Source organism: Sciurus carolinensis, chromosome 10 (genome assembly GCF_902686445.1).
Source record: "Sciurus carolinensis chromosome 10, mSciCar1.2, whole genome shotgun sequence".
Taxonomy (NCBI): Eukaryota; Metazoa; Chordata; class Mammalia; order Rodentia; family Sciuridae; genus Sciurus; species Sciurus carolinensis.
This window is the reverse complement of record NC_062222.1, coordinates 85,027,994-85,043,371: the sequence shown is the minus strand read 5'-3', so window position 1 is coordinate 85,043,371 and position 15,378 is coordinate 85,027,994. Positions and strand designations below refer to the sequence as shown.

Here is a 15,378-nt window from a genome sequence, read left to right as displayed (position 1 = left end):
ATCTATGTGTAACATTTATGGTATATAATATAATATGTAACATCATCTTATACATATATAATAATGGTTTTGTAAACAAAACTATATGAGAATAATAAGTATAACAGTGTGGATAATTCAGTCAAACAAAACTTTCATGATCACAAAGGAATTATCTCTGCAAAATACTACTCTCTTGATCTTGAATATACAGGCCCAATGAAAATTCCAAAAGAACAGCATTGAAATTGTTTACTTAAATTTAGTTCTTAGATTTAAATGTGACTTTAAACAGACCTTTTAAATTATCTTTAAAAACCCTATAGCCCAAATCCAGCCTGAGAAGTTAGTACTTTTAGGAGACTCTAAACATGCAGACATTTGTCTTTCTCTGTTTTAATGAGGATTTACCAACAGTTGCCACTATATATATTTTTTTTTCTCTTAAAAGAAATGGTTAATGTAAATTTCTCTACTATTCCATTTTGCAAAGAGAACATTTTTTTCTATACTGAAAGGAAAATCAGATTTACATGCCTTAATATCAAATTATTTTTTACTTTTTATTGATTATTTTTAAAAAGCAGATAACTCAGACTTGAGTTAATCCTAAAACCACTGAGACACTTGGTGATTTTAGTGAGATTAGTTACATGGAGTTGGGATATAAATAGACTTCCATTCACATATTCTGCAAAGTGATGTTTGTCAATGAGAGAGGTACATCATTTCTCTCAATTTTCATCACCCACTAACATTGAATTAATGATACTATTTTGTTAACAAATTGTAAAAGTAGTAACAATGATCCATATGTTAAGAAAAAAATGCTTCTATAAAGGTTGAAGTCATCACAGATTTTCGTATTAAGCTGAACATTGCATCATAAGAAAGTTATTATCCACAGACTGACTGACTGGAATTGATTCTAAGAAATAGGTCAGACACCAAAAATTGTAACATGATTAATAATGCTGTTTTGAAAAATTACATGACTATATGATCAACAAAAACTGGCAGAGGAAAAAAATATAATGTTTTACTGAAATATGTGGATCAAAATATCTCAGCAGCTTACACTGAGTCAGGGGAGGATTTATACTGCTATTTGGAAAATGTTGCTTTTTTTCTTCTTGTTAGTGCAGAGGACCAGTTGTTACACATTCATAAGACAACAATGGACACAGAAGAGTAGAAAATAGAGTGATTATATAGAGTGGAAAAGAAAGCAGAGTTCTAAGATTGACAAATGGAGCAACTCAGAACTGTGATGCAAGAATGTTCTTTCATCACAAAATATCCTTTTTCTTTTTAATAATCATTTTCCACAATTCCTTTATTCTATTTATTTTTATGTGGCACTGAGGATTGATCCCAGGGACTTAAACATGCTAGGCAGGCACACTACCACTGAGCTACAGTCTCAGCACCACAAACCACCCCATTTTATTGTCTTTAAATAATTTTCTATTTAGCTCATGGTTCTCATTCAGGCAAGATGGGCCACTTCTAGGCTGGCCTTGATGGTGTCCATGTGAGTGAGGTTGGCAGGAGCTGAGCTTGTCCTAGAGGCCCTCCCTGGCAAGTTTTGCTGGTGACTGGCTCCTATCTTTGTGGTCCCATTTCATGGGCATATATGTCTCTCACCATCCAGAAGACAGATTTAATTACAACACAAGATTACCAGAAAACAAAGAGTAAAACAATATTTTTAAAAGTCTATTTTATTTGTAATATAATCACTAAAGTTGTACTACATTAACATAAAATAGAATTAAGATCAAACTATAAGCAAGTGACTGAGTGAATTAAGTATCAAAATAGACGATTGCCCCACAGGTTATTGTTGGTAAACATAAATAGTGCCAATGTGTAACTTAATGAATGTTGAAGAGGACAAAAATAATCATTTCTGTGTACATTCAGATTAATTGGGCCATATTCCCTGGCATACATGCTACTCAATATATTTTTTAAAAACAAAATTTCTGTATCTTTATGACCTGAAAAATGTAGTTGCTATATTGCTCTCACAAATATTCAACAATATTATTATAAAGAAAGGATTCAATGGAGATAAATTCCTAAGTATATACAATGAATATATTCATTCTTTTCATTTGTAGAACTATTTTCTAATTTAGCTTCCATTTTTGACCTCATTTTCTAAAAGACAAAAAAAGTGATAAATATGTCTAGTAGTTAATTTGCAAGATGCACACAGAATAAACAAAATTTAATCTCTGAAAATGCAAAGACAACATACAAGATTTAAAGATGTTTAGGTCATCGTGACTTAAAGGACAAGATAGATATTTTAGTAATGAAATACAAAAGATGATTTGATATCAAAACAAAATAATACTCTCCAAAAGTTATGTCTCATTCTGTTTTCTATTGATACAACAAAATACCTGGGGCCAAGCAATGTATAAAGAAAATCTGTTTATTTAGCTTACAGTTTAGGAGGCTAAAACCCAAGATCAGGTCTAAGGCCCACAGGTTCATCATCTGCTGATGGCCTTTAGGTACCAAATAGTGAATGGCATTATGGAAGAAGGAAAGATCAATCACATGGCAAGACAGGAAGCAAGAGAGGCTCAGGGAGCAGACTTTTTCTAATTATAATGACTTGCTCTCACTGAAAGTATACTGGGTTCCTCCATAACTCTATTACATAATGTGTGGAAGAACCTATCACTTGTTCCCACTTCTTAAGTGTTCCACTGACTCAACACTGCCACAGGGTGCTTCTAGCACATAAAGTTTGGGGGGAAACATTCAAGTCCTATCCAAAGCACAGAAATTCAGGACCATAGTTATAGCACTATTGATGACACTATGAATTTTCATTTCTGAGATAAAGTCATTTTTCAAAAATTTATGTTGGAAGGTTATCTACAAATAATACAGGAAACAGAAGTGTCCTTGGTTCTCTTTACTTGTGTGTAACTATTTTGACAGTTTTAAGACAGTCTCTGTGCAATTTCAGCCTTCTTTCATAGAACCACGGGTTACCTTATAAGCAAATGATAGTTTTGTTGCAAGGATATGTTTGCCTTTTTTTCACAGAGATTGAATTTGAAGAATTATTTATGGAAATAAAGTATATACACTAGATTTTACTTTGTATTATGATGTTTACTTTCTCTTTTGATAGGCATCTAGTAGAAAGAGTCCTTTTTACTGAATCTCAAACAAATTATTACAGTACTAAAAATTTTGTCCTTTGGTCAAGGAACTTGCTACTATATGATCAATAAAAAAATAAAGAAAAAAAATAAAAAAGAAACTGGAATCAACAGGACAAATGTGGAGGACAGTGTCTGCAAAATCACTGAGTAGAAATGTTGACCAGATAATCTTGATAGATCACAAACTAAATATATTAGAGTAGCAACTATCTTAAATAATTTATCTTGGCATACTTCCAGGAAGAATTAGCAAAATGGGGCCCTCTAGTTGCCTTACCTTTTTAACCATTTTCATTGTAGTATTCCAGACCTCAGTCTTTCTGTAGCTTTGACAAAACTCATCCTCAAATCCTATGTAAGTGAGATCTATCTATGTACTGTACAAAGATCTCTCAGAAGCTGATTTCAGAAGCCATCAGACAGTACAATTTGAAGGCGTCATGCCAGACACTTGGCCTGAGACAGATTTATTAATAGATTTGTAAGAAAGACTTAGAATCTTCCCTTGGGTCTGCAAATGTCTAATAGATGATTAAAAGCAGGATAAAAAGCTTGATCTTTCTGCCTCCCTTTTGCCTGCCACCTTGGATCCCAGGAGCAGTAGTTCTGATCAAATACATCTGTGATGAGATGAAACAACCCCCAAATAACAGCATCTTTTGTATTATTGACAAAGCCCCAGCTGACCAATCCTGAGATAATGGTCAGACTTACCAGTTTGGCTAAGACTGTTGCTTGACCATGCATATTTCAGACCTACCTTGTCTAAATAATCTGGAAGCTCCTGTCAGTGTCTTGGAAGACAGGACTAAGGATATGTGTTCCCTCATCTTCCTGGTGCAGTACATTGATTAAAGTTCCTTTCCTGCTTTTCATCCTTACTTTTTTCACTTGATTTTTGGCAAAAGTGTCTCGATCTGATTTGTTGGGATCCTTAGAATTGGGCATCTCCCCTAGGACTTGGGTAACAGATTTACTTCTGGATATGAGTAGCAATGATTTTCATATTCCCTAATATTCCTGCTTCATTAGCTGTTAGAAACATACTTGAAATCAGAGATTAATTTTATTATTTCATCCATAAGATTTAAGATCTCCTCACTATACAGAAAAGAGGCCTTTGGACTAGTGCAGTTAGTTGTGTTTCTGGTACTTATCTCTATCCCCTTTAAGACATTTGCAGTTTTTATTTAATATAGTTAAACATATCATTTTCCTCGTCTGTTTTTCCCACACAGAACTGAAAATCAACGATTGTAAGGAAAACTCCACAGAAATTTGAGAAGTTAAATCTCCTGTGTTCAAACACAATGATATAAAAATAAGGTATCTGCACTCTTTCAGTATCAGTGTGTAGTTACAGGATGTTGTTAATACTTCAACAAAGAAATTGCAAAATAAGATAGTGGATTTTACTGGTTTTTCTTGGCAGTATACTAAGATAAAATATTTAAGAGTTATTGTTATTCAAATATATTTAGTAAGATGAGGAGCATAAGGGATTTAAGTAAATAAGATATTTAATTTCTTAAAAGGGAGGATTTCTGAAACTAGATTATTATCCTTGTAAAGATGAGAAGTTAGAATTTTTTTACTTTACAAAGGCTTTTTTCAGGTTATATAATTTGTCTAGGGTTCCTTTAAGAAAAAATATTTGTTACATTCTAAAGGCCATTTACTTTTTAAAAATATTTGCTGACTACTTTCTATGTATAGAGCCCCATGATAGTATAATTAGCACTTTGTGATTTGAGAGCTCCCAAGTAGTTTCATAAAAAAAATATTCAATATAAGGATAATTCATTATAATTGACATGACATTCCACATATATCATATTTAACTTCTTAAACAGTATGGTGAATTATTAACCCAATTTTGATGAGGAGAAAGCACTTAAACTAGAATTTAAATAACTTGCCTCATTAAACAGTAATCAAGAGTAACCAGAACCCAGAACCTTATGGGGTTCCCAAGACCCTTCACCATCTTGATTTTGTAATCTCCTTATAAAGAAAGTGTATTGTTATCTTTTTTAGTACCCTCAGTGTCAATATATGATATACATAGGGACAGTTATGAGTATTACAGAATACATTCCAGATATCTTGAGAAATAATCATTAGAATAACATCTTCATTTAAGTCAAAATGTGTTCTTGTGGCAAAAATGTAAAATCTCCTAAAATATAGATGAAGACTATAAAGCACAAAATTTTTCTTATAAAATTCTAATTGTTATACCTTTAAAATCATATTCAAATTTAATTGCTATACACACATTTTATTTTATATATGTGATATGTACAAAATCTTTCCATTCAAATTCTATGGAGAACTTGAAAAGTTTAAGTGATGAAAATGGAAGAATATTCCAGATGAAAGTTGAAGAATATTCCAGAACTCTGTTTTACTTCTTTTACTACATACCATATATACAAGTCTGACATTCTTTACATTTTATGCATTTATTTTACATACAATTACAATGTTAGCTCTATAGAGGTAGAGGTTTTGATCTGTTTTTGCTCATTATTATGTTTCTAATACCTAGAAAAGTGACAGATGATGGATTGGAGTTAAATACTTTTTTTAAAATACCAAGAAAGAAAGAGGGAAGAAGAGGAAAAAGGAATGGAGGGAGGTAGAGATTGAGGACAAAAGGTACAGAAGAGGATACTATTTTGTACATTTTATCAGTAAGAAAGTACAATTGGTACCATCAACTGTGAATTCCTGCTAATAATTAATGTCCCTGGGTATTCCTGATAGATCTAGAGGAAAAATCATTTAGAAGAAAAGAAAATTTTTAAAAATTAAGGAAGGAAGACTCATGAGGAAAAAAAAAGTGATATAAATAACCAACCATAAATACTTCAACAATTGACATTATTTTATTTGATTCTCATAAGAAATCTATGAATCAGGAAACCTGAGGTTTGCTAAAGGATACAGAAAAATTATGTTGAGTGATCACTAGTCCATGCACCCCAAGAACCCTAATGTGGATAGTGAGAGGCAGGGTAGAGTATTAAGTCAGGTTTTCTAATACCCAATTTTAAGTTTTTTTATTTTTATTTATTTATTTTATTTATTTTTTTGTGCAGACAAAGTAAAGGCTGAAGACTAAAGGAGGGAAAGTAAATTATGTATCACCTCAAAATATTTGCCAGAGCATCTTTGGTCAATATCATAACTTGTCCTAATAAATGTACTTGTTCATATATTTGAAGTTTTATAAATATACTGTAAAACTGTTATCTAAATAGGAACAACATTATCTCCATTAAGAGATAATAACAGTTAAATGCAGTGGCACATGCCTGTAATCCTAGCTATTCAGAGGCTGAAGCAAGAGGACTACAAGTTCAAGGTCAGTCCTGGGAATTTAGGAAGACCCTGTCTGAAAATAAAAAAAATTTAAAATGTTGAGGATGTAACTCAGTGAAGTGACCTGGGTTGAATCCCCAATACCAAAGAGAGGGGGTGTTGAGAGGGAAAGAAAGAGAAAAGCATATAAGTTAATACCACTATCTCACTTTGGGGGAATTTATCCAAAGACAATAGGGAATTTTATAGAGAGATAATAAGTCCAATTACTCCAGCTTATGCAGCCAAGGATGGAAACCTTTTGCTGTGTGGACAATAAAAAATGAAGATATCTGGGGTCATTAACAAGAGATTATTTTAGAGACTTACCTAGAACTTTGCTGTAGTATGAATTCCATTCTCTCCAGTAGGATTGAAATAAATAGTCTTGCAGAGAGTAAGATATGGCATTTTTAACCCTTTCACCAAAGGTCATCTGGTCAGTGAGCTCTGACAGGGCTGCAGGAACATAGGACATTGGTGCTGGGATTTTCCCACAGTTTCTCTCCACTGTCCAGGCTGGAGAAAACCTTAATGTGTAGATAAATGGGATTCCTAATTTTAGAGCAACAAGTTCACCACACACTGATACTGGGTCTGCTACCAACACATCAAAACCACCTTTCTGAAGTCTTGCCATTAATGAGGGATTGTTGAATATGCCATCACAGATTTGTGTGTTCATTTGGAATATAGTATCTAGGAATTTTCCTAGTTCTTTGCAGAAAGTCCATATTGTGAAAGGAGTTGGTCTATGGTTTGTCCACAGCCTTATCATATGTTCAGTTATTGAATCTATATTGCTCTCCTTGTAAGAAACAGGTATCTCTTCAAACTTCACAGAAAAATCAGAACTGGATTTGATGAACAGAGATTGTGATGAAACCAGTACAGTCACACTGTGATTTCTTTGAATCAATTCTTCTACAATGATCTTAATATTTAACCAATGGCTGCCATCTGAAGGCCAAATTAGCACGTTCCCACTTAGAACAACTTCAGTCAAGGTCAAATTTAAAACCAGCAGCTGGACAAACTTCTTAAGCATGGTGATATTCTCTACGGAAACCATCCTACTGCAGATCTTTTAAGATGAAAACTTCAGTGTGCATTTAGGTAGATTTTTTCAAATAAAGTAATGTTTAACGTGATGAATATGCTTATTCACAGGTCAATTGATCTATAGACCAAAAGGAAAACAATATAATTCAAATCCCTATATGCATTAACATGATTAGTCCAATAATAAAAATGAAATCTAGTACTATTTTGAGGAAAAGAATCAAGGAGGTGATAAGCCTAGTATCTGTGCTCTGAGATAATAACTATGATTAGTAAAATGTATCTTTAATATAGATTTCCCAAATTTAGACTGAAAAAAATTTAAGAATCCTTTATTATAGAAGTCACATTATCAAAAATGTTGACTGTCTATAAAGCATTTTTATGTGTATTGTCTTTTTATTTATTTTTTTTTCACAAATTTTATGGCAGAAATCATTTCCTTCATTTAATAGATAACAAAATTAAAGGTTGAGTTCCATATTCAAAAGTGTTTGACAAAGTAGTACTATTAGAACTATAATCTGGCATTTTATTTGAGTAATTGCTGGGCCAACATTATTGTAACTTCCCCATAGCTTGTATTTTGGAAAAAAAATAAAAATAACAACCTTCACTTAAAGGAAGTTTGCTCAAATATTTCAAGATATTTTAGATTGATTTGATGATAAATTACTGCACGTTTGATAGATAATAGTTTCCTGCTGTAAGAGAATTTATCATTGTCTCCAACTCACTTGTTACAGGGAATTTTTCACTTTCTCTCATATGACATTTTCATATGTAAATTTTAAAAAGGAGACACAGGTTTTATAATTTAGAGCTGTGTAGTAGATTAAGTTAGGAGGATTCTTGAGTACTACCTAGGTTGAAAATTGTCCTCAACCCTTTCAGACTAAACTTGCTCAAGTGTAAATGAGACATAATCCCAACTGGTGGAATTACTTTGTAAATTGGAAATCATATCTGCAAAGCTACTTTGCAAACTCTTTGGTTCAGAGCAGGGGTAGAGACGTGTCAGAGGCTTAGTAAATTTGCCTGAAAATTAGCAACCAAAAACTTTGATCATTAAATCAGTGATCTAGCAAGAGAACAACTGGTGAGACATGTATATAGGGATATGTTTTCATTTTTAACAAATCCCAAACTAAACAAGTACATAACAATGCTATTTTAAAATCATTAGAGGCTGCCATTTAAAAGAGAAATAAGAACAAAGTAATTTTAAAGGATGAAACCAAAAATTAAGAATGTAAATCAAATGTCGGACTTTCTCTTCAAATTTGGTTCCTCTTAAATTGTCTAGTTTTAGGTCCTTGAGTAACAAAAGGACCCAGAAGACAGATAAAGGGAAAAGGAGAAAGAGAAATATGCTTTCAGAATTAAATGTGTCCTCTGAAGAGTCAGTCTCAGTTTGGAGATAGTGGACTTCCAATAAAAAATAAAGTACTGTATTACATAAGGCAGAAACAAAAGTCTTTTCCATTGAATGACTGAAATCTATATGAGTAAAATATAGTTATTAATTCAGAATTAATAACAATAGCTGCAATAGCATTTAAAAGCTTATCAAAATACCTATTAGAAGCTCAAATGCATTGTAGCCACCCCTAAATTACTTGGAATGTAAAAAAATGAAAGATTTCAAAGAGTGAATTAACTACTTTTAAGTGTTCTCTGCAGGACAATATGATAATTGCCTAGATTAGTGAAGACTTTTAGGAAATATAATAGGTTGATACTAAATTTATGTTCTTAATTTGAAATTACACTGGAATATTAAAGTGTTTAATTCCATTGGTGTTGACATATATGTCCTTTATATTTATTTATATATCTAAAATGTCTCATAATTTCAAATTAAAAATTGTAAAAAATAAGTCATTTTGAAGACATGTATTATCATAGAGACTTAAACATCCATAAGTAGAAAAAATGACTCATGCCAACTGGATTTGTTTTCGTGACAAAATGAGCTCAGTAATTTGAAAGTATTATATTTGTTAACTCTATGAGTTCACTAATAGATATTCTGAATAAGGTTTGAGTAACTGAGATACAGGAATTATTATTTTGGAGAGAATTTAGGTCCAACTTGTGGAACCTTGTCATTTGTAGGAAGTAGGTCAAAAGAAGTCTAAAAGATCTCAGAATCACATGGCTCGAAAGGGGCAAATTAAATGCATATGTCATTATTTTTGTTCTGTTCCATGTTCTTCAATGTTTTACTTTTAAAATCAAACAGTTGAGACATATAACAGTAAAAATACTGCATTTCGTAACTGTGGCTATTTGATAATGGAACATCTTAAATATAACTGAAGATCCTAGGAAACAATTAAGAATTTTAAAATGTCTGTGAACTATCAAAGCAAAAGTGCCACAAGCGAACCAGCCATAAGAAAATGATACCAATTGCAGTATTGTCCTTGTATTCTACATTAAGTAGCCATTTTCATTCCAATTTCTATTTACTTTGAAAAAGAGGACTCTGAAAGGTAATAAAACCAAAACAATGTTCTCAGAATCACATTTAATAAAATTGTATATAGAATAGTTTCTAAAGAATACTTAGTTCATCTGCATAAAATTAAATTAGGATTAAAGTTTCTTAAAATGTGCATGGTGTTATTTAAACTGAGAATTCTTCAAATAACATGTTTATATAAAGTTTCTTCTTAAAAAATTATTTCCCACAAAGATATTTCCTTGCCTGGCAGACTTTTCTTGTTACCTGAGCATCACACTAAATAAGATTTACCTATGCTAATTCTTATTCTCATTGCCTTCCAATTTTAGAGATGGTCCCTGAGGCCACAAAACCTAGAAACCAGTCTTCATTCTGTTTAGGAACAGGTATAATCAGCTAACTGCTCATCTCCTTAAATTTTAGCCTCCCATTATTACTAAAGGAAAGTTTGGGCTGCCCAGTGCTTGAAGGTTAATATTCAGGAGATGAGAGTTGGAAGGAAGAATTCAGGTTTGATTGTTCCTTTTGGCTATACTGGGGATTGAACCCAGGGGTGCTCTATCACTGAGCTACAACTCCGGTCCTTTTTATTTTTTATTTTGGGGCAGGATCTTGCAAAATTGACCCGTCTGACCTCAAACCTATGATCCTCCTGACTCAGCCTCCTGAGAAGCTGGATCACAGGCATGTACACCATGCTGGACCAAGAGCCAGCATCTTCAGATAAAGGGCCAATATCTTTAGAAGATACGGGGGATATACCTTAAAGCTCCATCTCTGGGTGGGGATATGTCTGAAGCATAAAAGGCTTTTATAGAAAGAGGAGGAGGAGTATGGCAGGAAGGAGTGGAGTCCTGGTTATCCAGGTCTTGTCTTCTTTTTTCTTCAGAAGATCACAATGGACCTTGACCTCCCCATGTTACCTCCTACAGTTAAGTTGCATTTTTCTTTTGCAAATCTTAGATTCAACCTAGGGGTGCTCTACTACTATGCTGTATCCCCAGAATACCCCCTCATTTTTTGTTTGAGTCAAGGTCTTGCTAACTTGCCCAGGCTGGCCTCAAACGTGTGACACTTCTGTCTCAGTCTCCTTAACAACTGGGATTTCAGTCATGTGCCACCCAGCCCAGCCAAGTGGGTCTTCTCTTTAGAATTTAAAATGCCCAGACAAAAAGGAGGAGGCTTAGACTATGCAAAAAGGATTAGGGAAAACTCTGACAAGGACAACTTCCCAGAGGGGCTGCCCAGTTCCCCCATCAGGGTTTCAATTTAATTAGAATTCCTTGCTTAGCATTTACTTAACCCTTGAAAGCTTAAATTTAAATTTGCTTTTTAAAATTTTGTGTATAGAAACTTACTTTCTTCAACATTTCTTTTTAGTCTAGAACCTAAACTCAAATGATTCTTCCCTTTCTGGATTGCAGCCTCAGGCAAGTTTTTACCCGTCTCTTTTAAAAATCCATGAGGACCATGAAACCTATTTCTTATAGTTGTGAGAACTGAGTAAAATAATGCATGTAAATTATTTAAAGTAGCATTTGTACTCAATAAATATTAGCTATACATAATATTGTGGTAGAGAGAAGTTTACTTTTAAAAGGATCAAATCAATCCAATCTTACCACCTTAACCCACCTCCTCTCCCTCTTTCTACAATGGCAAACTGGGGTACCTGAAATTTTTCAAATACTGCAAGTCATTCATACTCAGTCTGGAGATACATCATAAATAATCTGTTATCAATAATGTTACAAGCACCAAAGTTCACAAATGATTTACCTTAGGAAATATGCACATATGAAACACAAGAGTGTACACATGAAAATGATTACCTCCATTTCCTTTCATTCTGAAACCCTTTCATGAATGGGAACAAAAAAGAGTGGCTGCTATCTCTGGAAATTTTGAATGTTTGGCAGCCAGTTCCATCTCTGATGCAGTGCCTTTGACTGTCACCCAACTCATGGGTTGCTGTAGAAAAGCAAACACTGCCAGAGGGTATTTGAAAGAGTCTAACCAAGCAAGATTCATGTAAAATAAAAAAAATAGAGAAAGAAAGGAAGGAAGGAGAGAAGTAAGGAAAAGATGAAGAAGAAGGAAAAATAGGGAAAAGAAAGCAACTCAAACAGAAGTGCATTACTTTTCAGAGAAAGGACTACAGTACACTTTTTTTCCTTTAAGATTACTTCTGGAAATCTAGCACCACAGAGACATTCACGCTCAAATGTATTTCATCTTCAGGACTATTTTTTACATTGACCACTCCTGTTTAATGATTATCTAGTTTCACTTAAAGATCTGAACAGCATGGTCCTTTTTCCAAAGATTGTCTATTGTTAAAATGGATGGCATTAGATCTTAGAGACTATTTGTCCAATTTCCACATACAATACTACATTATGGCATTATATATATAATATATGAATCTAATATATAAAGAATGTTTTTTTAAAACCTGCTTTTTTAAAGTGCCAAAGGGTTAAACTGCTGATAATATATAATGCTTATGGATTATAAATAGTTCATTGTCATAAAATTATTACATTATTCTCCCCTTTAATGTGGACACAATTTTGGTGACATTTTGCTGATATCATGAAAAAATTTACCTGGTTCAATTTTAAACAAATATTTGAAATCTGCAGAGGTTTTTCTTACTCTCCGAGGCTGCTCACAAAGCTCTTTTAGAGCAGGAAAGAATATCCTCAAACAACACACCTAAGGCAACAGAGTCACATGGAGACCTATGCCCTAAGGAATAGTAATTTTCCTAGTGATAATATGACCCAATTAAACTCTGTTCATCAAGTTAAGAACAGGCAAGGCATGGAATAACTGATGTCAAATTCTAAATACTTTACAAGGAAGAAAAGTATCCAAGAAAATTTATGGCAAAAGTACTCTGAAAATTTGATAAATTTAAACCTGAAATTTAAATTGAGAGAGAGAAAAAAAATACCTTCGAGACCCAGGAAGGTACAGACACTTTGGTATAAGAAAGACCTTATTGTGAATACTGTCTTTTCAAATTAGTTAAATGATTTAATTTCACTCTGCTTGATATTTTGAAACTCAGCATTCTCAAGTGTGTGACTTTTTTAAATTATAATGAACTGCAACAAATTCAATGCAAGAATTAGAAGAGATAACACATATTAAACCCTTATCACAGTGTCAAGTGCAAAAGAAAAGATCAATAAATGCTAAGTACTATTACTGTTAGGATTTCCATGAATTTGGGCCAAATACTCATAACGTGAAACAAAATGCATAATTTCAACATTGTGATATCCAATTCCTGGCAATTAACAGAGATTAAGAAACCGTTTTGACACTTTCATTACATTCTTTTACAGAGAGGTAATCTTAGGGGAAGCTGGTCTTTTTACTCAGGTGTGACAATTTGAGACCCGAGTGGATATAAGCTCATTAAAATAATTTTCATTAAAGAATTTAAACCAAAGTAGAAAATAACTTCGAATTACAATTTGGAAGGAAATTTTCACAATCAGTTCCATTTATCATTCTGCAGCTACAATGACTTGCACAAAAATGAGCTACTTCATCATGTGAGTACTTTTACTTCTTACCTGGTCTGTTGAATGTGAGTGTTCATGTCTGTGTCATGAATAAGAATGTGGTGTTTTAGTAAAAACAAACTTAAATAGTCATTCTAACTCTGAAGAGTATAATTCAAGTGGAAACATGATACTGTATATCAAAATTGGAGGTAAGAACATCTGTACAAATCTTCATTGCATCCCCATGAACAAATTAAGAAAGATTAGTATCATGTCTTAAGATGGGAGAATAGTGTGCTATTATTACCGGCATTACCTTACAGACAAAACACAGTGGAGTATGTGATTCTTAGACTTTAACCTAGGGAAAGTGAACCGACCAATAACTCACACATATGAATGAGTAGCATTGTATCCATGTGAATTATAAATTGAAAGTTCAGAATGAATAGGCAACTAAAAAGGAAGGGATGTGAAAAGAAAGTAAACATCCAATATGACCCAAGAATATTTCACGTATGTTCTCCTCTTATATTAACCAAGATGCTGTACACAACCAGATATCTGTTCATTTACTACATGTACAAGGACATGAAGGAGTTTTTTAGGAAATCGACAGTCTCACTGCTTCAAAAAATTTCCATTTGTTCTTCACTTATCTTCATTTTTAATGAGATTCAGTTTTAGTGCTAAACTGTAGACTATTTGTGTCTTCATAGGACACAGCAGGCTTCTACATAATCATCGTAGCTGTGCTTGTTTTCTCTGAAGGATAGAAGAATTAGTTTTCCTTCATAACCAGGAGATAAACATCTATTTTGTAAGTGGGGGGCAACTGGTTAACATACCCAGAGAAGTGATGCCTTTTGCTAATACAAATTGATTTTTAAGCTACAGTGGGCTCACTAGCTTTTGATTCCATTCATTCACTTTAGCATCTCACACTTGCGTTTACACACTTACCCATTCATGTTTGTTTTGGTTCATATAGATCAATTATACATTATTTTAGAACAAAGGTTTGTAGAAAAGAAGCCAATGTGTATCAATAGGTATCACAACATAGGAACCTCAAATTTTCTCTTTCTAACATTTATGTAAAACATTGTTTTGCACATTGCACTTTTCATTTTAAAACCATTTTTAATGCTATTCAGTATTTTCATTCACTAGCTAGTAAACATCACTAGGCCTTACAGGGTCTGATTAACAGACAACATTGCAGTCTCTTCAGTGTCCAGTTCTTTGAATCTTGGTTTTATTGTCATTAAAATGAGTGAAAGCACAAAATCAAGTATGGATGTTAACAATGAAAAGCTAAAGCCTCAAAACTGAATAACAATCAGAGAAATACAACTTAGCAAAAGTGGGAAACATTCTGCTTAGGTCTGTGATTACCAGGTTTATCATGAAATCAAAGTAAAACAGTAAATATGTAGCAGTAAGAATGTCCAAAGAGTGAACTATAATTATGGAGTGTGAAATAAGCATAGCTGGCTGGGAAGATAATCATGTTTACTATAAACATGATTAAAGCCCAATGCTTGGCTTCAAATCATTTGAGTGTGGACAAGTTCAGAAATGTGTTATGTATGAAAATAGAAAACTAGCAAGTAGCCTTCATATAACAGGAAAGTAGAAAACATGGCAACAAAGTTACCATTAGAGAGATTAATTGCATAGATATTATTCTTATACAGACCATACTTAAATCTCTAACCCACTACATTTCCTCTGATCTCACCCCATGTAACCAACTGTTTATTGGACTTCACCATATCTTCCC

At 33.1% G+C, this 15,378-nt stretch overlaps 1 protein-coding gene across 4 annotated transcripts in view; it reads right to left on the bottom strand.

The window, feature by feature from the left end:
* Positions 1-15,378, bottom strand: part of LOC124994574 (UDP-glucuronosyltransferase 2A1) — a 49,070-nt gene that overhangs the window by 31,122 nt on the left and 2,570 nt on the right. For 2 of the 4 annotated variants that reach the window (XM_047566661.1, XM_047566663.1), the window contains exon 2: positions 6,870-7,499. The exons of the other annotated variants lie outside the window; for them this stretch is intronic. In XM_047566661.1, coding sequence (XP_047422617.1) covers positions 6,870-7,499 — 630 coding nt within the window. The remainder of the gene's footprint in view (positions 1-6,869; positions 7,500-15,378) is intronic. 4 annotated transcript variants of the gene reach the window in all.